Genomic DNA, 27,363 nt, shown 5'->3' with positions numbered 1-27,363 from the left:
CTGACAACTGGCAGGAGGTAGGAAGCTGCCTAGCGATCACTTGCCACCAGCAAGCAACCCAGCCAAGCACACAGCACATATGCTTGCAGCGGAGCACGGCAAAATCACTTCCTGAAGAGATCTCATTGCACTGGCTGCGGGATTGCTCCCATGCTTTGCAGGGAACCAGCGCAATGACATCACTCTCCTCCATTTTTATCCCCACAACAACCTTATGAGGGAGATCAAGATGGGTAGCTGTGTTTGTCTGTCTGTAGCAGCAGAAAAGAGCAAGAGTCCAGCAGCACCTATAAGTCTAACAACATTTGTGGTAGGGGATGAGCTTTCGCGAGTCACAGCTCACTTCCTCAGATACAGCTAGAATGTGAGTCCACGTTTTAGCTGATCATCCCATTCTTCAAGATATAAGGACAGATGGACTTACATTCTAGCTATATCTGAGGAAGTGAGCTGTAACTCACGAAAGCTGATCCCCTACCACAAATGTTGTTAGTCTTACAGGTGCTACTGGACTCTTTTCTACTGCCTATGAGGTAGTTTAGGCTGAGAGAGTGTGATTGGCCCAAGCTGACAGCCAGAATCCAGCAAACCAAAAAACCAAATCTTACAACTTCACTACGACTAGAACCAAGTGCGTATCATGATATTCGATTCCCCTCTTCCAATTAAAAAAATTAAACCCAAATTCCAGCCTGCATCGTGGGTACAGAAGAATTTGAAACAGAAGAAAAACTGAGTAGAATTTGAATCTATCCTAATTTTAAAACAAGGCAATCGGTGGAGAGCAGTGGGATGGAAAGGGAGGACAGAGGGGATTCAGAACATATTACAGTGAATAATAATGGGGTGAAAAAGGGTTACGGCAAAGAGCGAAGCCTTTGCAAAGGAATAAATCAAACCTTAGCATTGGAAATAACCCACCACCGCACCTCTTCTAATCTCAGAATGCTTCACAAAGCTTGCTTCACTTTTTAAAATTCATCTCCACAAACCTGGTGCAGGTTAGGTGCTTTCTTTAAAAAATATCCAGACCGCCCGCACCCTGAATAATCCAGCTCTTTGATATTATCTGCCATTCGACACATTAACACCCTTCTCTTCACCCGCACTACAAAGCTCTTAGATAGGTTCCATCTTTGCCAAAACACAAAAGTAAAGATATAAATGAAAGAGACGCACTTCCGTAACTCAAATAAAACAAAAACACTAGTACGTCTGCAGAAAAGCAACAGATACGGCATTTTTTTCTAAAGAAATCAATTTAAAGGTCATCTTACAAGCCATTTGATGGATCTTCAGGTGATATACTCTTGTGGCTATTGCTTGTTCTTTGTGCTCCCCGGGGCTAATCGGTTTCCGTCACCCAGTCTGGCTTGGGCCACAGGATCTGAACGGTGCCTGAATTTCTGTCTGCTACTTTGCGAGCCCTGTTCCACTCCACCCATTCCCTTTTCCTTAGCCAATATCAACACTGGGCACAAGCTGAAGAGATTCCTGATTGGACCACGGAACAGAGAATCCAAAAAGTGGCAGAGGAAACTTTTGTTCTGACTCACTCCCGGAGCAGCTATCTTGACAGCAACAGACTTCCTAAAGGAGCACAAACCTCAAAGGATGGCATAGGAAAAAAAACCAGCTTTGATATCTTTGTACTTCTGTGTATGGAAAAAAGTTCCAGAGGCAACATTAGGGAAGTGGCAGGCTAGGAGGCCCTGTGTTACATTCCAACACCCTCTTATTGTTGCAAATATGTCTCTTAAGATTCAAAACCAAGAACTGTTCCTACTTTTCGGTTGGGAGACATATGGGATTTCTCACCTGCGTGGATTAAAATTCTGAAACTAAAATGTAGTTGCCGAGAATGAGCTCAATATAATTTTCACAAGAACAGCTATACAAAAGAGCTATACCCATTATAGTCCCGGAATGCATGGGAGAAGAGGTGGGTGTATATAATTAAATAAATGAAGACAAAGAGCCAAGCTTCAAGTGACGAATGACACTTGAACGGCAAGTGAACAGACTCGCATTTATTCCTCCCTGTTCACTTGCACTCCACTCGATCTGATCAAGGGGAGTGCAAGTGGAGTGCAAGTGAACAGGGAGGAATACACATGAGTCTGTTCACTTGCCGTTCAAGTGTCATTCATCACTTGTAGCTTGGCCCATACCTTTCTCATCAGTGCAATATTATGGTCTGGGGCTTAATGCACAGATCAGAACTATGATGGACCTATGGTAAGGAAATCAAGAGTTATTCATACTACCTATCATAACCTGTGAGCATTTGGACCATAAGGTCGGTGGCACCATTTCAGGAAGGGGATGAAAAACAAATCTTCCCTCTCCAACTCTGTTCACATATCACTAGACCTCAAGGGCATCTATAACTCTGACCAGGGCCCTTGAACAACTACAGTACTTGTTATCTGGAATTTTAATATCTAGATAATTTGGTTAACCAGAACATGGGAAAACCAGGTTGGCTTGTGGGGTCAGTGGGTGGGGAGAAGATACTGCAAGGTGCTATGGTTGCTGGAAGAACAAAACTATTAGGAGGGACAGGGTTAGAGAAAGGAAAAGAAAGCCAGTGGCAGAGACAGCAAGGCACCAGAAGAGTAAAGCCATGATGGAGATGAGTAGGAGCTGGCAGGAAGCCTCGAAACAAACACACATGGTGTAAAAGCTCAAGTAACCAGCACGTTTGATTAAGTGGCAACCCCCATTCCCCACAAATACTGGAAAAACAAAGCTTGTACTGTATTTTTTAAAAAACAATTAAGACATTGATTGTACATGACAAAGACACAAGAAATCCCAGCAAAAATACATTGCCTTCTGCAGGGCAGCTTTTCATATATCCAAGAATGGGGATCTGGGCCCCGTTAACTCTTTACTGAAAGTCGCTTCACCTCCACCAACTGAAAGCTGAAATGGCAGCGCTGCTCCCTCTGCAATCCGTTACAAGAATTATCATATGGCAGTGAGAATGGGAAGAAACATCAAGCTAAGCACAGGAGTACATTGCAACTAGCCTCAAGCTTGGCAACAACAGATTTGGACAGCTAATCCAATCCATCCCTAGCTCGGGTTACAGCATTAGAGAATCCCATACATTTATCTTTAGAGGAAGCAAAACATATCAACAAGTCACACTTCCAATATCAAAGCTTGAGTCCAGTTGCCAGCTGAAGAAAGGTCAGTCTTGGTATTTGGAAAGAGACGATGACACTGGTGTGTGTGTGCGTGGGGAGCTCCATCACTATAAAGGCAGCTACCGAGAATACGCCCCCACATCGGGGCCACAGCTGTCAAAAGTTGCCGCAGGATTGGAACACTGAAGAAACATGATGATGGGGCACAGGGATGCAAAGCAGTCTGCACCCGGCAGGCTTCATTAGGTTAAAAGAAACAGCCTGAGATGGGGATAAGACCCTCCTATCCTTACAGGGCTTGAATTCATGAAGTCCAGTACCTTCTATGCTGATTGGCAGTGGTGACTTAAGGTCACAGGCACAGAACTTTGCCCAACACCCATTTAACTGTAGATTCCACTGACTGAAGCTCGATATACTGTCTTCTCCCCCAGCCTCCTGATAGGAAGTCTCTACCAGCAATAAAATTACAATTAAGCATGAACACAAACACTGACATTAGATGAGGTTATGGCTAACCAGGACAACAATTAGGAATTTAAACGTTTCAGATCTTGGTTTAACATAGAAGCAAAAAGAGAATCCCAATTCTATGTTTTGTTTTAGCTAAGGTCAGCACTAATTTAACTGTGCTTAAGTGGGATAAAGGGATCCACGAAAGAGAGATGGGAAGTGTGGGGGCACAGGAGGGAGTGCAAGATCCTGTGACCCACTCCTGATCTCTTAAACTGATCGGTGCTATGGGAGCTCCAGGTACAAAGTTGGATAGAGCAGCTCATGGTATAACCAGATAATGCAGCAACCTTGCGGAAGCTAAGCAGGACTGAATCTGAACGCATGAAAACTGGAGCCTTGGTCCATCAAGGTCAATTTTGTCTGCTCAGACTGGCAGCGGCTCTCCAGGGTCTCAAGCAGAGGTCTTGCACATCACCTGCTACCTGGCCCTTTTGTTGTCCGGGATTGAATCTGGGACCTTCTGCATGCCAAGCAGATACTCTATCACTGAGCCGCAGCGCATCCCCCCACCCCCCACCAAGAGATATTTCAATCATCTGGCCAATTTTTCAATAATACAGTCAGTGACTGAATGAGGGGAGACCTCTTGTGGTATGTGCCACCACAAGTTCCATGATCTGGCAGAAGAGAAGTCTCAGTTATAGTTATGACGTTGTGTGTGTTGGTTTTCTTAGTATTATTACTGCTAACTGACGTTGTGACTTGGCACGGGACCCACTTTGATGTGAGAGAAAGTTGGGTTAAATCTTCCAATGAATACCAATAAAGAACTAAACCATAAAAAACAGAATGTCCCTCGGTTGGCCTTGCAGAACAATTCTTTCAATTTGCCATTTACAACATTAGCATACAATACCTGGGAGAATGTGAGCATTCCAGCATGCATTCCGTTCCACTTACCTCTTCCATCTCAAAGGAGTCCTTCTGCTGTAACATGAGATGAACAATGGATGGGTTTGCTATCGGAGCACAGGGTTCTTTCTCTGGCGGTGACAAAGGAAGCACTTGCAGTTCAGAGTTGCCCTCAAGCTCGCAAGTGGCCAAGTCTGGTATTTCCCTCTGGAGACCTGACGAGTCCATAACAGCAGCTTTCTCACTGTGTCCATCTGAATGACCAAGGGAGTCGTCATTTTGCTCATCTTCACAAGGCACATGGTCACCTGGCATACCTTGTGTAACATTAGCTCCAGAAGAAAGTTCAGAGGCGTGAAGAACATCCAGGATACTCGGCTGATTGCCAGATACCTCCTCTTTAACTGTAGCCAGCAAAGACGTCTTGAAGTGCTTTGGTGTTCTGGGTTCGTTTTTAGAGTCAGTGTCCTCAAGAGGTCCGTTTTCAGCTTTCCCCTTTTCAACTGGTGAAGGAGTTGAGCAGCTGCCCCCTTCACCTGCCTGCTGGTTCCCACAGAGGTTAAGCTTAGATAAAGTCTTCATTAAACGACTGGCAGTGTTGCTTCGGGTGAGAGGGGGAGGGCTGGCTTCCTCTTTGTTGGAAACTATTGAATTCATGCTCCCGATTTTCTGCAACGGGGTGCCAGACACTTGGGAATATAAGGAAGAGAACGCATTGGCCACAGTGGTGAGCACTTCAATTTGACGAAAGCGACCTGGCAGAGGGACAAGAAAGATGACAAACAGAACAATGGAGAGCACTGTAAAACTCCAGCATGAAGCTACAAATTACCTGGAACTTGAAAAGGTGAAAGAGCAAACACATAAAAACACAGAAGAGTTCAGTTTCTAACAATAAGATAACTTGGCCAAATCACATTCACAGCTTTGGTTCCTAAAATCTGGTTAAATCACAAGTTTTGAATTTAAAAGGAGAAAGTCCCTACATTTTTAGGGAAGCTCAAACTGATGTGTCAGCCACAATTTCATACCTTTGCTCCTTTTTAGACCACTGTTACAGTCAACACTCACACTAAATTGAATTGGTGCCAAGGAAGCAGTCTTAAAAACAAACCTGCCCTCTGAATGAAACTATGCATTGGATCAAGTGCAAGAATCGGTTTAGGTTCACCCTATTTATTGATCACTCATGCCCCATTCTCTGCAGAAATATTCATTTTTCCCACACCTGAGGCCTGATGAGCCATCTGAGAGAGGTCTCACACAGACTGTGGATCTTTACGGCCTTCACCTTCCCTTAGTGTCCTTTCTGCATCCAAGAAACTTTATTCTCAGGTTGTGGGAGCCACATGGAGTAAAAGAAACATGATTCAAGAGATCAGAGTGCGGTGAAATCAGTCCCTTCATCCTCTTATATCACTAGAGCTCCATTCATGAAAGAGGCAGGAAAGAGTGGTTTCACTCCTTTCCCATACAGCCTCCCAATCTTGCACAGCTATTACTCCACATGGGTCCAGCAACTCCAGGAATAAGCTTTCACATTACTGGAAAGGACTGTTGCTGGGAGGGGAAAGCTGGGAAGATCAGCAACTCGTGTCTTCCGCTGAAGAATCGTGGGATCCAGTCCATTAGTGAAATATCCAGCTATTTGCCTAAGGAATTTTACAGATATAGAAACAGGAGGGTTTTTGGTGATGAGGGCCAGTTTGGTATAGTGGTTAAGAGCGGCAGGACTCTAATCTGGAGAGCCAGGTTTGATTCCCCATTCCTCTGCTTGAAGCCAGCTGAGTGACCTTGGGTCAGTCACAGCTTTCTCAGCGCTCTCTCAGCCCCACCCAACGCACAGAGTGATTGTCTTAAAGATAATAATAGCACACTTGGTAAACCGCTCTGAGTGGAGGTTAAGTTGTCCTGAAGGGCAGTAGATAAATCTATCATTATCATTATAATATTAAAACAGGGCAGAGTTTCCATCACCTTTGACTACACCAATCCTTACCTGTTCCCTCCCTTTCATCCTCTTCTCCATTTTAATCCATCCCCTCCCTTTCAATCTGCCCTCTATGCCACCTTCTCCTTCTCTCTACCATCAGCAAAGAAAGGACTATGGCACTTACTGTACAGCAGCTCAATCCTCGGACAAGTTACACCCATCTCAGTCCACTGACAACAGTAGACTTAGAAGAGTGCAAGTCTGCTTGGGACTGTATCATAAACAGTCTAATTTTCTCACAGTACCATCTAAACACCCCTCTTGAAAATCTTGACCTCACTGAATGAAATGCCAAGAAGATGGTAAAAGAACAGGGAAGAGAAGAACAAGCAACCATGCTGATCACTCCCTTTCCCAAGGTGACCGGGCGCAGAATGTTCAAAACTCCGTAGCCCTCACTATTAAATTTCACAATAAATGGGAGTACCTCAATTTAGCACATAATCCATTCTGCTTTCATATTTTACAACCCAAGAGAATAATCTGGCAACATGACATCCTTCACTGTTACTCAGAACTTTAAAAAGGTAAAACTGCTCCTTCTGAGAGGTGCAAATTTAATGTTTACACACCGCTTACACAGAGTTGGAACTCAGCTTTGCTTCCCCTAGGCTACAAACAAAGCCCAGAAAGTTTCAGTTTGGGGGGAGGGGGAAATATGCGAGCTAACCTCTGAAGTAATGCAGATCTTTATCAAGCTTTAATTGAACACAGTATTACTTACTCGTTAAAGCAAAATTTGGATTTTCTACTTCCATGCGTTGCAACTGGGCATTCAGAAACACTTTGATATCTATCCCTCTGGCAAATGATACTGTATTAAAAAACCTTGATGGGATTTTAGAAGCGATATCTGGTTCATCGCGGCCAAACCCAAGATTGTAGAGAACTTCTTCGGGATCCTCTTCATATAGTTCCAGTAGTTCAGACACACTAGGAAAAAAAAGACATGAAAGAAAGGACTGTTGCTGGGAGGGGAAAGCTGGGAAGATCAGCAACTCTCAGCGTCTTCCGCTGAAGGATCGTGGGATCCAGTCCATTAGTGATATATCCAGCTCTCCCCTTCGATGAAATAACCTCTTTAGTAAGCATAGGCAGATAATAAGACATACAGTGCTAGTGAAGCAAGAACACCTGGATTTAAGATTTAAGCTGCGACCCCAAGCACTCAAGGGGGAGGGAAAGAATCCTTGGACTCCGCCGAATTTATCTCCCAGACTCCATTTTGGAGTTTAAGATGGAAATCCTAAGTTTGCTTGTTTAAATGCAACTTTTATCAAAGCGAGACTTACTTTCAAGGAAAGCTCTTTAACACCAGGCTGAGATACCACAAGTTGCTTCCCAAACAGGGCTTCAAGACTGAAGCCTTGTGGATTTCAAGGGAACAATTGTCTATGCAAATTCCATGCTCACTAGTGAGTTAAATAATTTAGCTTCAGCCACTGGCTATAAATCAGATCACACATGAACCTGCCCTAAACCAAATCAGACCCTCTTTATGACAACCTCACTCTTTTTATCGGAAAGACTGCAGGTTGCCCATACCCACCTAGCCCCATTCAAAGCTAAATGAAACCTCGAACAGAGGACTTCTCAGCTTACCCACCAGCTCTCCTCTAATTGACAGTTCTAATGGTGCTTTGCTGCATTCAGGTAACTATCCTCAAAGAAAATAAAGGCCATGATGATTCATTGCAGGAAAGACGGTGCACAAAGTTTGGTGAACTTTGAATTAGGTTGTAGCATAGTGGTTAAGTGGCTGGGCTATGAATTAGCATTTGCTAGTTCGAATCCTTGAGCTCAGCAGGTGACCTCGGATAAGCCACTCCTCTCAGCCTCAGCTCCCCAGCTGTATCGTGGGGATAACGACATTGACTTTGTTCACCACTCTGAGTGTAGCACTAACCTGTCCAGAATGGCAGTATATAAGCACACTGTTATTATTATTAAATATATTCAGCATGGCCTGCTCTACTTCTTAGGAAGAAAGAGAACCATCAGAAAAAGAAGGGAACAGTCCAACTACATCCCACACACACCCCAACAGTGACCCAGTTGGAGAAAAGAGAAAGAACAACAGAACAGGCAATAAGGTTGCCAAATCATCCTCCACAACAACAGAATCTATGGCTGATTCCGCATACGTTGGATAATGCACTTTCAATGCACTTTATCCATCGTTTGAGGTGGATTTTTTGTTCCGCACACAAAAAAATCCATTCCAAATGATCTATAAAGAGGATTGGAAGTGCATTATCCAACGTGTGCGGAATCAGCCATTGAAATATCAAGCCCATTTGGAACCACAAAAACAATTCAAAGGGACAGCCAAGTTTCTTGTCCACTTAGAAGAATAAGTGGAGGGTGGTCAGGTTTTAATATCAAAAAGGGTGAGTGGCTGAAAGGCGGGGCTTTGATTGATTCAGAAGAATGGAAAAATGCTTGGGGGAGCGGGGAGGTAAAAGCAGGGGGAGTTACAGGAGGGGGAGCTGCGGCTCAGTGGTGGAGCCTCTGCTTGGCATGCAGAAAGGTCACACCTGTGGTTGACAGTTACGTTCTCTTCACCCGTGTGCCAATTTCAACGTTAAACTCAGCTCCACCCATTCAGCCAGCTTGAGACCCAAAGTGGGGAGACTGAAGAACAACAAAAATGGCTCCCCCTTGAGGTTTAGCTTGATCCAAACCTGATAAAATTCCAGGAGCTGCAAGTCTGGGCCTGTACCCTAAATGGGTTATTATCAAACTGGACAGGACAGAGCTATGCAGGACATCAAGAAAAGTTAACTCAGGAAGGCTATCCTGGAAAAAAAGAAGAGAACACGTGCGAAGTAATACCTTTGTTCTATTTCACACTTCCAGAATAGCGATCCTTTGCTTACCTTGAAACTGTCGCACTGCTTTTCCCAGAACCGGTAGAATTCATGCTTCGGCCCTTCTGATGGAACTGAAGCCTCTTGTCCTTCGCCAACATACCATTACTGACCATGCAAATCAATCAAGAGGAATAAAGTAGTAAGTTCCCTTTCTTCCTAAAGAGACCAACATTTTATCATTTTTCTTTTCTTAAGGACCCTTGGGATTTATCATTGTCATGTGTGCAGGGGAAAAGACAAACATCTTTAACTAAGACATGCCCTTGGAGTGCTCCATTCATCCACAAATAATGAAGCAGGAGTCCTCCAAAATCCACTCTCCTGTATCATCGTCTCTCCTTTGCTATTTCTCCACTGACAAGACATCTGTGAGTAAATTACCCCTTCAGGGAACTGAACCAAACTAGTCAGTGTGGAAACTACTCTGCTCCATATTTCTGGGAGGAGGGACAGTTTCCTTCTACGGATTGATTTCAGTGATTCAAGCCTCAGGTCACAAATGGAACACTCCCCACCACCTCCGGTAAGTCATGTGAAAGTGGCAGGGAGATAACAACAGAACCGTGGCTTCCAGGCCTCATTCTTACTTAGCAGATCTAGTTGCCACACCACAGCAGAAGAAAATAACAATAACATCATTCGATTTACATATCACCATTCAGGACAACTTAGCACCCACTCAGAGTGGTTTACAAAGTATGTGAGGTGGGTGGGGCTGAGAGAGTTCTGAGAGAGCCGTGACTGACCCAAGGTCACCCAGCTGGCTTCAAGTGGAGGAGTGAGGAATCAAAACAGCTCTTCGGATTAGAGTCCTGCTGTTCTTAACCACTACACTGAACTGGCTCTGAACACTAGAGATCTATACTGAAAGCCGGTGTGGCGGTGCAGTGGTGTTGAGACTAGGACTGGGAGGCCCAGGTTCAAATACACATTTTCAGAGTCTCTCTACATGAGACATGTGAAGAACACGTGTCGGGAGATGCACTGTTAGCCGGGAAGAGTGGTTTAAAAAGACAGAGCTGGCGGCAAGGCGAAGGTATTGCTATACACTGGAACTGTGTGAAGGGGCTGTGCAATGCCAGAAGGCAAACATCACCCCATTATAACCTCTCCAGGTCCAAGCCCAGCTCTGGAAGGCAGCTCCAACCCATTTCCATTCCTCACTTCCCTCTGGTTGTGATCCCACACAGTTTTAGACCGGAAAGATGAAATTGACAGATCCTTTGGGGAGGTGAAGATGAAATTTGACAAACCATCTCAGAAGCAATTTCCACAGGCTCTGTCTTTTTAAACTACACTTCCCCACTAACATTGCAGCTATCTACACTTGACGAACATGCGCCGAGGTGTCTCGTGTAGAGAGATTAAGTTGTTAAGTCTGCTGGTTTTCCTTGAGCCAGTCACTCCTGATCAATCTCACAGGGTTCTTGTTAAGAAGAAGAAGTTTGTTACAAAGAAGAACCACACAGACACCCTTGAGATCTTTGGAGGGAAGACAGGATAAAAATGCACTTAAAAAAACACACATTCAAATGGGGTCCCAGGTGTCAGTGGGGATCTGGATGACCACCCAGATATTTTAAGTCCCTTAAAAGTTTTTAAAAACAAACTTTTCAATCTGCTTGGACATTACTAAAAATGCTATTTTTACAATCACTTCTTCTAAATTTATGTTCCCGATAATGACGCTTTACAGAAAGTAATGTTCTGTAGAGAGTGCCAGCCATTATTCCCAAGCCAGAAAAGTGATTATTTACCAGATTTCCATTTGTTCACCACCTTGGTGCAGCTGGTTAGCTGAAAGGAAAACAATACATATAAATTTCCTGCACTGCAATATAAATAACTATGAATAAATAGCAACTGTCGGATCCAAAAATAAACAGTGCCGTTCAACTTGCACAGCAGTCGTATAAATTCATATCATACAGTCCAAGAGTCTCCCAACCTTTTTGATCATGCAGGCATCTTGGGAATTTTAAGGGGCAGTGAGCAACTCCCCAAAATGGCTGCCACAGAAGGCGGAGCCAAACTCCAAGGGCGGTGAGCAACTCTCCAAACTGGCTGCCACAGAAGGTGGAGCCAAACCCCAAGGGCGGTGAGCAACTCCCCAAAATGGCTGCCACAGAAGGCGAAGCCAAACCTCAAGGGCAGTGAGCAACTTCCCAAAATGGCTGCCACAGAAGGCGGAGCCAAACCCCAAGGGCGGTGAGCAACTCTCCAAAATGGCTGCCACAGAAAGGGGAACCAAACCCTAAATGGCTGTTGCAGGAGATGATGACAATCACCATAGCTCCCCTCCACACTTCACAAAAGAACAACAGAAGGGGAATAAAAAGAAATGAAACCCAACTGGGGGAGGTGGGAAGAAGATGGGATAAGAAAAGTCTGGAAAGTTTTCCAGTCCCTCCAGGGACTACAACAGCTATTGCAGCCACGGAAAACCTTTTCATTTGACTGAGAGCAACCAATAACAAGCCCTGCCTTACAACAGCCCCATCCACTTTCTGAAAAACTTGGCTGACTTCTGTACTATACCAGGGCTGTCGGGGAGCCTTGGCACAGCACACGCAGACAACTTCATACATATTGGATGAGGGTTAAGAATATGCAGCTTGCACATGAAACTTTTCTAGAGTGAAGATGGGGACATATTGGCACACTGATATAGCAGACAGAGTCAGGGGGATGTGATCAGGAGACTATTCCATAACTGGAAGGATAAAAGCCAATCACGACATCTCTTGTTTGTTTGTTTGTTTCCATTTCTGTTCTGCCCTCCCCACACCGGCAGGCTCAGGGCGGATTACATTCTCTAAAAACATTACAATAAAACTTACATTTTAACAGTTTAAAACAACAGTAACAAACAGTATGATAGAAATATTTAAAAAGTACAAGAAAGCAGCGACAGAGGTAATCAGTCTGCCACCCAACCCTCACTTAAAAAGTTAGAAAGTTAGATGGTGGATGCCTCTACTAGGGAGGGACTCGTTCTCCTCTATTTGGCCAGTGGAGGCCCAGCTCAGCCTCAACCATATGTCTGGCAGAACAGCTCCGTCTTACAGGCCCGGCGGAAGGATAGCAAGTCCTGCCAGGCCCTGGTCTCATTAGACAGAGCGTTCCACCAGGTTGGAGGCAGGGCACAAGCAGCTGGTTTTTCAACGACTTGACGCATGGTGAGATCATTGCTGTTCGTGGGACATGTATTCATTGTCATTTCCCGTTACGGTCTCTTCTCAAAAAGGGGTTTCGGAAAAGCTGCAAAATATAGCCTGATGCGAATCACTAAGAATCTATACTCAGGCCATGATCTGATGCCTCTTTTTAAGTAAGTCTTGAACCCAACGGAAGGTACATCTGACACCAGGCAGTGCATGAATGCATAAACTTGGCCATAGACAGCGGCACAAATCCTTGGGTGTGAGCCAAAGAGCAATAGCTAAAGGGCTCTTGGCCTTTAGCCTGTGGCTCATGACCTTAAAAGAACTAGACCATTGGCTGCAAGACCAGGCCAAGTTACAGTTCATTACTTTGTTTTTTTTACTTAAATTGTATTTATGAATGTTGTAAGCTGCTCTGGTTACCTTGTGGGAGGAAAGCAGCAAAGGGTAAGTAAGTAACAGAGGGACGGGGTACGGGGAGAGGGTGTTCCGAGTTCCTCACTACCAACAATGCAAGTCGCGCTACCTTCAAGAATTTGAAAAGCTAAACCATTCATAGCCTGCAGGTCTGACCATGAGAAGAAACATATATTTAATATTCCAGAAGCAACTGGCTTAAAACAATTACTCAGAAAGCAGGTGGGTCTTGGCAGAATTCAAGAAGCCATAAATTTCTCTCCATATCCTGGCATTAAGTTTAGTACCCGGTCTCTCCAACATTCTTTTGTGAATGCCCTTTCAACACATTTATTTCACAGTCACTTTTATTGTATTTAACCACAGGCTATTACAACAAGGCACCAGCTCCACTGGTAATGGAGGGGAAGATTAACAAAACACATTTCACAATAAAGCACAACACCTACAAAACCAACTACACAAATTGCACGGAGTCTCTCATTCCATTCCTTGGCCTGGTTTCTTTAAAAAGATCTCTGATAAAAGAGCTGCTCTTTATATGCCTCCCTGAAAAAAGACAGCAAATAATACCTGCTGTAGACCAATCTCTGCATTATGTTTTCAACTGGTTCAATTTTTGCTTTACTCATAAATGTATATAATTGGGTAGTAATACAATAAGTAAATTTTACCAACCAAAGACATGCCCGTTGCAGAGAAGTATTTTTATCCTATATATTACCAATTTGGAAAAATTACACAAGAAAAAATGCAATTTTTTAGACCGACACAGATATTGGTAAATTGATCATTTTCCTCTGCCGATCTGATTTTTTTTAGCAATAATGGTGGCCTCTCCAGTCAAAGCCCTGATCCTGCTACCTTGGTGGCATCACTCAAAGAGACATCAACAAGAGTTGACAAAACATAGAAGAGATGGTATTTCCTCCAAAATGTACTAGCATCTCACGGAAGACCGAGAACAGCAGTTTCTGTTTCTCTTGTTATGAACATCTTAGAACCACAGTCAGGTTAACCAGCCAGGTATCTCTTGTCCAACTGCCCAAGACCCCAACCTCATTGCCACTCCATTACCTGCTTCAAACATCTCCGCCACACCTGCTTTTTCTTAAGCCGGCAAGAGCTAAAAGCTCTACACTGTTATGAAAGAACAAAGAGGTTCTTGAGTAGCTGCCCAAATGCTTGGTTTCTTCCATTCACCGTAATCATTTTCACACCGGCTCAAGAATTTTCACACCGGCTCAAGAATTTGGAAGAGCGTAACATAAGATACGGCCATAGGAGGAGATGGAAGATCCCTACTTCTAGTTTCAGCTCAGCCATGAAGACAATAGATAGTCTTTTTTGTACAGGTCATCTGTACTGACTGGCCCTACATATAATAACAACAACAACATTCAGTTTATATATCACCCTTCAGGACAACTTAATGTCCACTCAGAGCGGTTTACAAAGTATGTTATTATTATCTCCACAACAATCACCCTGTGAGATGGGTGAGGCTGAGAGCTCTGGAAGAGCTATGACTGACTCAAGGTCACCAGCTGACTTCAGGTAGAGGAGTGGGGAATCAAACCCGGTTCTCCATATTAGAGTCTCTCCACTCTTAACCACAACACAAAACTGGCTCTCTTTTAGTCCTGAACTAAAGAGAGGGAGACAGGGAGTGATTCTGCACACGTTGGATAATGCACTTCCAATCCTCTTTATAGATCATTTGGAACGGATTTTTTTGTGTGCGGAACAAAAAATCCACCTCAAACGATTGATAAAGTGCATTGAAAGTGCATTATCCAACGTGTGCGGAATCAGCCAGACACTACCTTCATCCCATCTTTCTTTCTTGAATATATAGGGTTCTCTCATCCAGGCACTGATGAACAGTCTCAGGGCAACTGAACTTCAGCCATGCTGCTGCATCACGTGCCTTCACTACATTCTGCGAACTCTTGACTAGATACCCTCAATAAAGCCAACTGTCAATAGAGGGCTGCTTTTAGACCCCGCTAGAAGAGTTTAGTAGAGTTTTCTAGTGCAATATGCTTCTGTTTCTCCTCCCACATGTGTGAACAGTAGGATAATCATTTCCTCTACTAGGTTCTACCACACAACTTTGTTAAAGGATAGTTATTGAATAGGATTTCAGTATGTCTTGTGGGAATAAACAATGCTTCAATGTAGTAATAATAACTACTATACAAAACATGACTTTCTTGCAGTTGTTGACATCTGTGGGGTGAGAAACTGAGGCTTAGTAATTGGACTGAGCTGAGGATGGGGCTCAGTGCCAGAGCATCTGCTTTGCATCCACATCTTCCCAGGTTCAATCCCCAGAATCTCCAGTTAAAAATATCAGCTAGCAGATGTCATGCAGGAACCTGGAAAGCCACTAGTTTTGGTGAGGGGCTACGGCTCGGTGGCAGAGTGCCAGGCTTTGCATGCAGAAAGCCCCAAATCCAACCGCCAGCATCTCCAGTTAAGGATCAAGTATTAAGTGACGTGAAAGACTTCTGCCTCAGATTTTGGATGGCCAGTGCCAGAAAAGTAAGAGTAGACAAGACAGACTTGGATAGACCAATAGATTGACTGAGGGCCAAACTACACGTGACGCCTGACACAGGTTGGACACTTGTCAGCTTCCCTCAAGTTTTGATGGGAAATGCAGGCATCCTGGTCTTGCAGCTTGGCTCTCCGACTGCTGTCCAATGGACTTTTCAACTGTCACTTGTCCAACATTCCGCCAAGCTGCCTACATTTCCCATCAAAACTTGAGGGAAGCTGACACGTGTCCAAACTGTGTCATTCGTCACTTGTAGTTTGGCCCTCAGTACAAGGTGTCTTCACATCCTCATGTAATGAGGTAATTTAAAAATTAGACATCTTTATTAGCCTTTGGATCATCATGACATATTTGTGGTCCACCCAGAACAATGCTTAATCTCCAAAGCAAGAGATGCCAGGGCTGCAGGTTGCAATTTCTCATTGTCATGCCATCTGCGTGAAGTCCCAGACATGTGGAAGCTGGCCGGGGATACTTTATAACAAAGAGAAAGAACTTCTTTGCTGCTCAAAGGCACTCTTTTACTTCACATATTCCAAGGCTGATCCCTAGCAACAAAGCCAGCTCCAAAGCAAAGGCCTCTTTCAAATTAAGCCCCAGACAGAATTGCTTCACATGTTTTTATAACAGAATGGACTTTTTAAAAACTGTAAGTTTTTTTTTCATGTACAAACATGAATTGTAGGTTTAAGATGTTTTCAAAAAGGCAACAAAGCACAGCTTCAATAAAGCTGTTATGCTTTACGGAATCACCCTGCATTTAACACAGAAGTGTCATTTCAAACTCCAAGCTTCCCCCCACCGCCCCGCACCTTGCCTCCGACCCCACTTATCAGCTAAGAAAGCCCCACTAAAATAAGAACACCGTCTGACTCTCAACAAAAAACAGCCGGATTTTGACTGGAAGAACAATCACATGTTGATACCACACCCACCTTCAGCTCCCAGGGATAAGTCATCTTCAAAACTTCCTCCATTTCTCACCAGCATGCCTGCAAAAAAAAAGGATGTAAAATTCATTAAGTTCTGTGTCGAGTCCCAATGACTTCATTTCAGTAACTGGGATTACACACTTAAAAACCAAGCACTAAACATGATCTTCAAAATTTTATTTACTTTATACGCTCACTTTTCTCCCCAACGGAGACCCAAAGTGGTTTACATCCTCTCTCCTCTCTTCCATTTTATCCTCACAGTAACCCTGTGAGGTAGGTTAAGCAGGTATGGCATGAACAGCCCAAGGTGATCCAGCGAGCTTCCATGCCAGAGCAAGGTTTCAAACTTCATCTGGCACTCTAGCCACGACACCAAATCAGCTTCCCTCCCTCTTATTTTTTGGATTAGTGCCCCAATTAGCTCTCAACAATGCCCTGCAAGCAGCCTCAAGTGGACACAGTTACTATTCAGCATGCAGATCACAAAATATAAGAACAAATACTGGTGACTTCCAGCTCAATTAAATCTTCCCTGCCAGGGAAAACTGTCTCGTCATAAGCAGAACATACTCGTGGTACAATTGCACAGCATACAACAAAAACACAAAGACTGCCTCTTAGGACACGCTTCAAGAACCTTACCCGTGAGCCTGAACCCTGCAAGACGTCTGGGATCAGACATCCCTTCTCGTCCCTGTGCATCAGGGGGGAAAGGACGCTCTAGCAACTGCCAGGGCTTCTTATACGCCTTGTCACTACGTGCAGATTCTTGCTGTACTTTGAACTTTTGCATTCTGGTTGGTGCAGGTGGTAACTTTTCAGGTGTGGCAAGTTCAGTCAGAGCAAGCCAAGAGAACTGTACCAAAAAAGCTGACCTACTTTTCCCTGTATGCACTTGATAAATTTCACACACACACACACACACACACACACACACACACACACAGAAACACACACACACTTCTTTTCCTGAGCAATGAAAATCCCCTATTGAACTCGCTGAACGAAAAACAAGCTGCTAGTTTAACCGTATTTGTATCAATATTTCAAACGAATATTCCCCACGAAAGAGAGAACAGTTTAACCGTCAGATCCTTACCCTTCAAAGTCTGGTTACTCTGCTCGTCCAGAGAGGCTCCCAGCGGCGTTCTGAAACCAAGGAAAAGATTAAAAGAAATACATGGCTGTCTTGAAAAGTTGCTTCCTCACGTCCTTCCTTTCATATCTGCTTCTCCACTCTTCCCAAACTCGTGCCCACAGAGAAATGTGGTGTGTGTGTGTGTGTAAAGCAACCACTACGAAAAATAAGCTCCTAACTGTGGTAGCTGCAAAATGAAATAAAATAAAATGGGCATGTTAATCGGTATGAATCAGTACCCAACTAGCAGCCTGAGTCTATGCAGGAAGTAAGCTTGGAGAAACAGAGGCGTGCAAGATTGCGACACAAGCCAAGAGGGGGGGGGGAGAGAGAGAAAGACTGACTTACAAGGAAGGTACTAGCCATTATCCTCTTTACTGTTAACTCATTAAGTAAATATTCCTATGTTGAACATTTCTCATCCATTTCTCTACTCCGTTTTCTAAAACACTGGCATGAGCATGCTCTAGTTACTAAGAAAAACCAACACCAACACCAGTATGGTTGGTTCCAAAATAAATAGGCAGTTTCCACCAATTTCCCCGTTCTGCTGCAGAACCCGCCCCTCATGTTTTTCCTCAGGGTCCCCCATCCCCTGGAGCAGCTTTTGGGGAGATGAGTGGGCTGCAGTGGGAGAAGAATGCCATTCTGCCGCCGGAAAATATAGTCCGGATCCAACCTCTAAGATTACTGGAAGAAGAATGTCATCTGCATCAACTCAGATATACGCATGCGAACCTGGATGGCCTTTTGGGCAGGGGCCATGGCTCAGTGGGAGAGCACCCACTTGTCACGTAGAAGGTCCCAGGTTCAATCCCGGGATCCTCCAGTTACAAAGATCGAATAGGAGGAGATATGAAAGATTCTACCCAAGACCCTGGAGAGCCACTACCAGTCTGAGTAGACAATTCTGACCCTGATGGACCGGTGTAGTCTGATTGAGCACAATGCAGCTCCATGAGTCTATGTTTTTCACTGCTTTACCCATCTTTGTCCATGAGCCTTTATTAGAATGGATAGCTGTCAACCAAAGATTATGCTGCCCATTAAAAAAAAAACAGAATAGTGAAAAGTGTATGTTTAGTATACCTCCTGCCTCACTTGCTCTCCTCACCCATACTTGCAGGACTTTTACCAAAAAGAAGATGAGGGTTAGTGAGTATAAGGCAGCAGCATTCTCCCTCATTGCTATGGAACACCGAACGTGACAAGTATTACAGGGTGGATTTGATTTAAATCAAATTGATTTAAATCACTAGTCAGTAAGACTAGATTTTAGTCATGGTTTTCTACATAAAGACTCCTCATACTTAACTTCTTGTGCAGATCTATTCTACTCCCAACAATCTTCTGTCAGTTGAATTTTTTGAAACTTAGCACTTAAGAGGTAAGGGGTTGGTTCTGTATACAAAGATTTGCAAAGGAACAATGGGATTAAGGTCTTATTCTCAACGGTGTATGTTTATTTTATCACCTTTTTGCTGCGCAGACACAAATTCACAGTTTTGAGAACTGTAAAACCAAGCATCTGTGATAATATCTTCTAGACAGAAAAACTGCCCAATAATCGTACAGAAACCTCTGGAAGAGCATGAGATTGTGACTGGATTAATGGAATTCATTTACCAAAAAAATTAAACATTGCATCAATATACAGCCTCACGCTACATAATTAAAAACGAATCCTTACTTCATGATGATAACCTTTGGATATCTTAAACAGAAAACTATCTTTAGATAGATTTTTTTCTCAAAAAACATTTTATTGAAAAATCCAATTAAAATTTTAAAAAATCCGATTTAAATTTTAAAAATCCGATTTTTGATATTTTTTTTAAAATCATTGATTTTTATCCACCCTGCAAGTATAACACAGAGGTTGACAACTGCCAATTCCAGCCCTTGAACAAGGTTGAAACTGGGCAGGAAAGAAGCCAGACCTGCTCTCGTGCCTTTGAACAGCCGCCGGGGTGTGCCGGAATCGGCAGGTGACGCTTCTGGTATCTAGGAGATAAAGCACTGCCAAATGCAAATATCTGCATACCAACCTGCTACAGCAGGTTGAAAATTGGCAAGCCTCTCCTTCAAGGGCAGAAAACCATTTTGCATATGTATGAAGTTGTTTCTAACCCATCCAAATCTCTTGAGGTGGAGGCAGGCTATCAAAAGAAGCGGCGTAGGTCTCCGTCATTAGACGTTTTCAAGGTGTTATTGCTTTAGCTGTTGTAGTGCACTGAAACCATCCAGCCCAATCCAGAATCTTCAAGTTCTTTAAGTATACTGGGGCAGGGCGGGGGGAGATGAAGAATTATTTTACATGGCTATCCAAGCATTGCAGGAGCAATTCTGTGTGGCAACGTGGCTATCTCACGTGCTAACAGTGCCGTGCCCTGCAGATTCATAGATTCAAGAGACAGGATTTCTGTCTGTGCCAACGACAGTGATCCCTATGGGCAGGGTGACTTGGCATGTGAAATAACCGCATCAAATCGGTACAGCTATTTTCGGCAGATGTCACTGGAGTGAAATGGAAGCAGCCAAACCAAGCCAGCTTCCACAATGTACAATAGGAGCTTTGATGGATTCTGGCTGTTCTTTGTGGTTTGCACTGCTTTCCAAATCCCAGTTGTTAGCTCCAAATCACCTGTATTTGAGGTAAATGACAAGATCGTTGCTGACACTAGACAAGCCACCCCATTGCCCCTGCCTTAGATGCTTTCAAAAAAATTCTATGACATAACAGTCCAACAGACATTAATAAAGTACTTCTTTGGAACACCGCTGTTCCACTGGGTTGCATTAACTAGGCATCTGGTGTTTCCATGGAAGCGCTTATTTCTGAAATTTTGATCCAGCTACCAGGGGAAAACACGGTTTATTTTCTTCAGGGACGCCATGTATTAAGGGTAATTAACACAGTCACCGTAAACAAGAACCTAGTGTACTAGGTAGGAGGAGAGGAAATATGTACAGCACATATTTTAGAACCTGAGTGTTGGATGACTTTCAACAAACTCGAGCTTTCAGTTCAAAAATGAGGAACAGACTGAATGGCAGTGCTAACCTCTGACCTCGCATCCAATGACAGCCATTATTCTTTTCTGGTCTCTGCCAGCTCGCAAGCCTTCTGGCATCTTTTGAAAATATTCAAGTATGCATTCCACATGTAGAGTTTTTGTGTGTGCGTGAGTGTGTATGCCTGCTATCATCTGTAAACAGATGGGGGATGGATCCAGCCACCTTTCCCACTCAATCTCACCCCATTCACCACCTTATTACAGCCCTCATCCCATGTGGCTTTTGTACACCCAGGTCCCCTGATCTATGGCATAGCCTTGTGGTGGTCAAAAGGGACTCCTGCCTCTTTTTTTAGCAGCAGAAAAGCTGGCTGGATCCAAACCATGTAGGTAAAGCTGATACGGGCAGGTACTTCATCACAAGCTACAAGGGCCAAACATTCAAAAGAAAGTGGGGAGAGGAAAACTGGTACTTTCTGTCCTTCAAACACTACAGATGGAAGATTTGCAAACAAAACACTTGACAGTTTGCACTGCAATAATCAGGATTTGGCATTTTTAAAGCCAAATCCTGTCATGAATCCATGGTTGTATTCAAACATAACAGCTAACCAAGGTTTGTCATTACAGAGAGGTGTCTTGGAAATAGTTTGGCTTGTTCCCTTCCCTCTTCCACTTCAGGAATTAAAATTACTACCCCCAAACTTGGACTGCCTATAAACCATGATTCCAAGCCAGGATTCAACCACTGTCAAAAATCCTGGTTCATGTGCAAGAGAGCAAGCTACGGTTTGTCATTTTGTTCAGTTTGGACAAATGAAAAACTGATTTGTCAGGAACAAAGAAGTCTTTAACATCTAAGCAGTCCTCAAGAGGGAATGTGTGAGCCTAAAAACATACACTATGATTTGTCATTACACCCAAATGTAGTCCGTTCCCTGATAGCGCTGAATTTTTCAGTGATGACCTTTAACTGTTGTCACATACCCTATCTCTGAAATGAGATCAGCCACAAACCAACATACACTTTGCAACACCCTCTCTGAACGTGAACAGCCAAGAGAGAGGAAGTTTCAATAGGGAACGGGTGCCAAATGGTAAACTAGTCTCTGGAAATCTGAGTCTGATGTAATCTCAGAGAATTTTCAGGTCAGTAAGTGAAGTTTCACACAAGAACATTTTTGAGCGACAGCCTTTCTAAAGCTCAGGTTTAAACAACAGCATTCATTGTTTATACCTCGGACTTTCAACAGCTCTTTTCAAATTCTTCTCCTCTGCTTGCTTAGAGCCAAGCTACAAGTGACGCCTTACACAGGTTGGACGCTTGTCAGCTTACCTCAAGTTTTGATGGGAAATGTAGGCGTCCTGGTTTTACAGCTTGGATCTCCATTACTGCTGCAAGACCAGGATGCCTACATTTCCCATCAAAACTTGAGGGAAGCTGACAAGTGTCCAACCTGTGTCAGGTGTCACTTGTAGCTTGGCTCTTCAGAAAGTTTGTGTTTTGTTTCCAAACCCTTCCTAGACTGGTCGGCAATGATACCCACCTTGGATGACAGCACAAGGGTTAACTGAGCGCTGTCTGCTGGCGCTCTCCTTTAAGAGCTAAACTTTTCCCCTCAGAAGCCAATTATCAGCTACCAAGAAAGCATCTCTGGCAAATGGTTTGTATTTCTACATACAAGCAGAGAACTGTAAATTATCCACTACAATGAAAACCTGAAGAAAGAAAATACCTGTGTTTTTCAACACAGCCCATTTGCCTGCATAGGAGGCCTTTGGGATCCAACAGAAAAACAAAGGGAATATTGGGAAATGAAGCTATTGCACAGCAGAAGTGACTTTTAAAAAGTCGACATCCGCCTCTCTGGAGATGAATTATACTGCTAAAGAGGAAGTTCGCATCCTGGAAGGAGGCCTCGGTTCTCTTTATTTCCTTACTATATTTAGATCCTCCTTTTCAAATCTAATATTCTGCTTACAGCGCTTTTAGAATACATTGGAGGGGATCCTACCCCATCCTGCTACTTCATTGGGGAAAGCTTTTTTATTAAAATATTTATACCCCACCATTCCTTTGGCTAAAGTTTGAAGTCTTCCTCCAATGTAAGTGGCTTTTCCTCCAAGAGAAGAGCTGCTTAAGTTGAAGTAGGATTCCTTAAACTGAAGGAAGGCTTCCTGGAAGATGGTTGGGTCCATCCCACTAACTAGATATTCCCTCTCTGTTCCCCTCAATATATTAGTCCCTTTTGCTAAGTGTACATTCTAGGCCCTTCTCCCAGGATGAGATGTTTAATGTCCTGAATGCCAAATATGGAGAAACTGGGCATTCCTCTGCCTCCAATGTCAGAATGGCAGCTACTCGGATACTTGGCCCAAAGATGTATCTAGATTCATTTCAGACATAACGCAAAACCATGGTTCATTTGTAAACCCAGGATTCAGTTCATAGACAATCAATCAGGTCCTGGCTAGCCTCTACAGATAGTGGCTCCACCACCTTCATTTTAACCAGGGCTTTTTTTCAGCAGGAATGCGGGGGAACAGAGTTCCGGAACCTCTTGAAAATGGTCACATGGCTGGTGGCCCCGCCCCGATATCCATACAGGGGGAAGTTTAGATTGCCCTCCACACATGGCGCATTGAGGGCAATCTAAACTCCCCTCTGTCTGGAGATCAGGGGGCGGGGCCACCAGCCATATGACCATTTTCTCCAAGGGCAACCTACTGAGTTCCACCACCTCTTTTCTCAGAAAAAAAGCCTTGATTGTAACCAGACATCTTTGCAGTTGGGGTGCTTGCAAACATGGCAGCAGGGAAGAAGCCAGAATATTTGCATCCGCATGTCACATGAAACCATGCTTAAGATTAAGGCTGTGCCTGCATTATCCTGGATACAGCAATCATTTGTAACTGGGATTCTGTCATCTGCAACAGGAAAATCCAGTTGCTACAGTGGCTGCTTCCATACACGTTCGATAATGCACTTTCAATGCTCTTTAGCGATCATTTGGAACTGGGTTTTCATGTGGAACACAAAATCCACTTCTAAGGGATAACTAAAGTGCATTGAAAGTGCATTATTAAACGTGTGTGGAAACGGCCAGTGTCATGATAGCTCAATATCCAGTGGATCTGTGGATGACACCTAGCTGTGGTTCATCAAGCAACCCTGAAGCCACGGCTTCAGATCTCAATTTGAAGGCGCCTAACTAGGCACAGAGTTGCTCGCACTCGCATTCAAGGCAAGCACATTGTTGGTTTAATTAAATTATGTTTCATGTTATATCTGAACTAAGGAAGGGGGGAATATCTTTTGCAGTTAGCTGTTACTGGAGGAGAAAACTATACAAAAGCAAAGGAAGGGCTAGGGTTTTAAAAAGACATAGACCTGAAATTCTTTACTATTTATTTTGAGATCATTATTCTCCTCCCTTATCAAAATAGCCCCTTATAGGGGACACTAGATACTCCGTCCTCGGCATCTACTCAGGCAGAACTAACTGCGGCACCAACATTTTGTTTTGCAAGGTATGCCATTTGGCATTGCCCCCTATAAACTTTTACTATCTGACACAGCAGATCTCAGGAGTGCTAAGAACATAAACCATAAATTTTCTTGTTGGTTTTGAATATTTGTATTGACTTTCAGAGGCAGGGGGACAGAAGTGACCCGCTCACATTTCTACGGAGCCTGGGTGAGCGCCAGTGTCTGAATGCCTGCTTCCCATCTGTTAAATGGGCACAGAGGCATTGTCTACCGCTTAGGGCTGCAACAAGGTCGCCAGAAATAAACTGAAATGCGTTCCGCATCAGAAGAGCTATAGAAGCAGCTAGGTTTTAAATTACTTGCAGATAGCCACGGGCCAGCAAAGGCTGCATCAGCAAATGCTAGTTTGTCAGATCAGTGGCTTCCCTAGCCACAAGAGTCTTTCTTTTGTTTCCTGAACCGCCACATCTCCAGAGCCAGTGTGGTACAGTGGTTGTTGTATGACAGCGCCCTGCGGTTATATGCCTCCCTCAGCCATGGAATTTCCCTGGGTAACCTTGAGCCAGCCACCCTCAGCCTCCTCATCAACACAGGATGGTTGCAAGGATAAAACAGAGGAGAGGAGAACCAGGTCTGCCACCCTGAGCTCATTAGAGGAAAGGCCGGATAAAGGAAGGCTAAAGGATGTATCACAGACAGGATGGAAGGATTTCCATCAGTGTAGCAAATAAGCCTTCTAAAATTACTAGCCCCTCCAAAACATTAATTAGGCGCCTGCTAATGCATGCCAGCAGAAGTCATTTGTTTCAGTGTTCTGGCTTTTAGGCTTCAAAAAGTCTACAGTTGATCAGCAGCCTGAGACAAATAAAAGAACCCCCAAACACTTGATTTGAAAAAGCTTGCTTATTTGATTGCAATTTACTCGTGGCACAAATAAATAGCAACTTGCATTGAAGAGGGTTTAACCACTGGAAGGGTAGTTTGCTTCAAACAGCCTGAGAGAAACAGAGAGAGAAAGAGAAAGAGAGAGAGAGAGAGAGAGAGAGAGAGAGAGAGAGAGAGAGAGAGAAAGAAAACTGGAGCCTTGAGCCTTCAACAGGAAGTGACCCACAGAGACAACTCTTCTAATTATTTAGCTGCCATACTTAGGGAAAAACTGCCCTAAAAATTCCTGTTTGTGGCACAACTGGAGAAAGAGTCAACTCTAAAGGTCCTTGTCCCTCATTTAGGCAGAACCCCTGGGGAGTCAGTTTGGTATAGTGGTTAAGAATGGCAGGACTCTAATCTGGAGAATTGGGTTTGATCCCCCACTCCTCCCGCTGAGGTCAGCTGGGTGACCTTGGGTCAGTCACAGCTCTTCCAGAGCTCTCTCAGCCCCACCCACCTCACAGCATGATTGTTGTCAGGATAATAATAACATACTTTGTAAACTGCTCTGAGTGGGCGTTAAATTGTCCTGAAGGCTGGTATATAAATTGAATGTTACTACTACTACTACTACTACTACTACTACTACTACTACTACATTGGCTGCTGCATACTGACAGACAGTCCCTTTAAATGGTTCTGAAAGGCCCGTCCCACTTCCAGCTTTTGAGGTACCCAGCCGTAATAAATTTAAAAACGACAATACATAATGAGCCTAAAAACAAGTTGCAAAACTTATTAAATGCACCTCAAATTTTAAAAGTGTCTAGATTTGAGCCCTCCCTCCTGCAGCTTGAGGCCCAGGTCAAAAGGCCATCTTGACCCTCCCTCTGGCTGGCCCTGCTGACAGAACATGCCGTGAACTCACTTTTAACAATTCCCATGTTTTAAAAGGCTCCATCTATTTATTCTGAAAATTTGCTTGCTACTTCTCCAGTGTCCTGCTTGATGCAGCTCACAATGCAATACAAATCATAAAAACCAACATCATCAAAATGATGTTTAATAAAACAAGCCACAATAAGAAGCCGGGGACATAGGAACAGCACCAAGCAACATTCAGCAGTCTAAAATGATATCCCCCCAAAAATCTTCAGGTCAGACCATAAAAAAAAAAAAGATGGAAAACCACAGTTTAGAAGGGGTGCGCATTGATGTATTTATCATGGAACATGAAACAATGAATTAGGGCTTTGTCATAATTTGCTATTTTCATTTTACCTGGCCTGACCAGGAATATTTCTCCCCCAAAAGCTCTTGACTGAAAGATTTCCTCTGTGTTTCTGTGCAAAAGGCCCACTGATCCTGAAGTTTGCTTTTCCAGTGTGCTTACTATTTTTAGTCACTTGCAAGCACTATACGAGATAAAACTGATCAAAGCTTCTTTGCAGAGGCAAACCTGACAGACTTGTATCTACCACTACAATATCCAGATCAAATACTCTCTTCCTTGTTTTTGAATCTAATGCTTTCCATCTCTTCATTTGTCTACTCCTCTTGTGTCTAACCAAGCAGTGGGTGTACGACAAAAGAGCAGGAGACTAGAGATGGGCATAAACCGAAATATGAACCAAGATTAAGCACGAACCAGGCTGGTTCTTGGTTCACGAACCACGGTTCGTCAGATCCCATTTCTGATGAACCGTCACGAACTTTTAGGCTGGTTCATTTTTTGGTTCGTCACTGCAGACAGCCTGGTGCCAATCAATCAGTTTCCTAGGCAACAGGGGATGGACTTCCTGCAGACCTTCTGCTGACCCAGAAGTGACCTTCTGCTGGCCCGGAAGTGATTATTTTCTGACCGGGATGTGTCGTTTTCATGAACCAAATGAACCAGTTCGCGAACCGGGGGCAGGTTCATGAAAGTTCGTGGTTTGTGAAATTTGACAAACCATGAACCACATGGTTCAGTTTTTTTCTGGTTCATGCCCATCTCTACAGGAGACCCTTTCCCTTGCGGGCACAATTTTATCTATCACAGAAGGGGATAAAGCCACAAGGGAAGGGCCAGCAGAGAGCAGGTAATCTCCTCTACTGCCTGCCCACCACTGGGTTCTAGCTGGTTTCTCCTTCTTTATATCCCACAAACTTTTTGTGTTTGCTGCAAGGAACTTTAAACAATGCAAATGACAACTGTACATTCGTACAGAGATAAGGGGCACCATTGTCCCAGCCCAGCCCTCGGTATCTGCTTTAGTTGCTGTAACTTTTGTTTCCAACAAGCATCTTTAACAGCTGTGTGCTAAGCAGGTGAAACTTTTCAGAGTGCTGTGCTACATGCAGAGGAAAGGAGAGATCCTTCACTTCCTGAATATCTGCTTAT

At 43.8% G+C, this 27,363-nt stretch overlaps 1 protein-coding gene across 2 annotated transcripts in view; it reads right to left on the bottom strand.

Annotated features, from left to right (window-relative positions):
* ITPRID2 (ITPR interacting domain containing 2) overlaps positions 1–27,363 on the bottom strand; it is a 96,387-nt gene that overhangs the window by 50,615 nt on the left and 18,409 nt on the right. The window contains exons 3-8 of one of the 2 annotated variants that reach the window (XM_054971720.1): positions 17,568–17,617; positions 16,469–16,525; positions 11,147–11,186; positions 9,396–9,494; positions 7,241–7,449; positions 4,572–5,278 (exon numbers count right to left, since the gene is read on the bottom strand). In XM_054971720.1, the coding sequence (XP_054827695.1) occupies positions 4,572–5,278; positions 7,241–7,449; positions 9,396–9,494; positions 11,147–11,186; positions 16,469–16,525; positions 17,568–17,617 (1,162 nt within the window). Of the gene's footprint in view, positions 1–4,571; positions 5,279–7,240; positions 7,450–9,395; positions 9,495–11,146; positions 11,187–16,468; positions 16,526–17,110; positions 17,152–17,567; positions 17,618–27,363 lie in introns of those variants that run through there. The other variant, XM_054971721.1, reaches the window with a different exon arrangement.

The sequence above is a fragment of the Eublepharis macularius genome, chromosome 2 (genome assembly GCF_028583425.1).
Source record: "Eublepharis macularius isolate TG4126 chromosome 2, MPM_Emac_v1.0, whole genome shotgun sequence".
In the NCBI taxonomy this organism is placed as follows: domain Eukaryota; kingdom Metazoa; phylum Chordata; class Lepidosauria; order Squamata; family Eublepharidae; genus Eublepharis; species Eublepharis macularius.
Note: the sequence above shows the minus strand (reverse complement) of the source record. Positions and strands in the feature narration are given on the sequence as shown.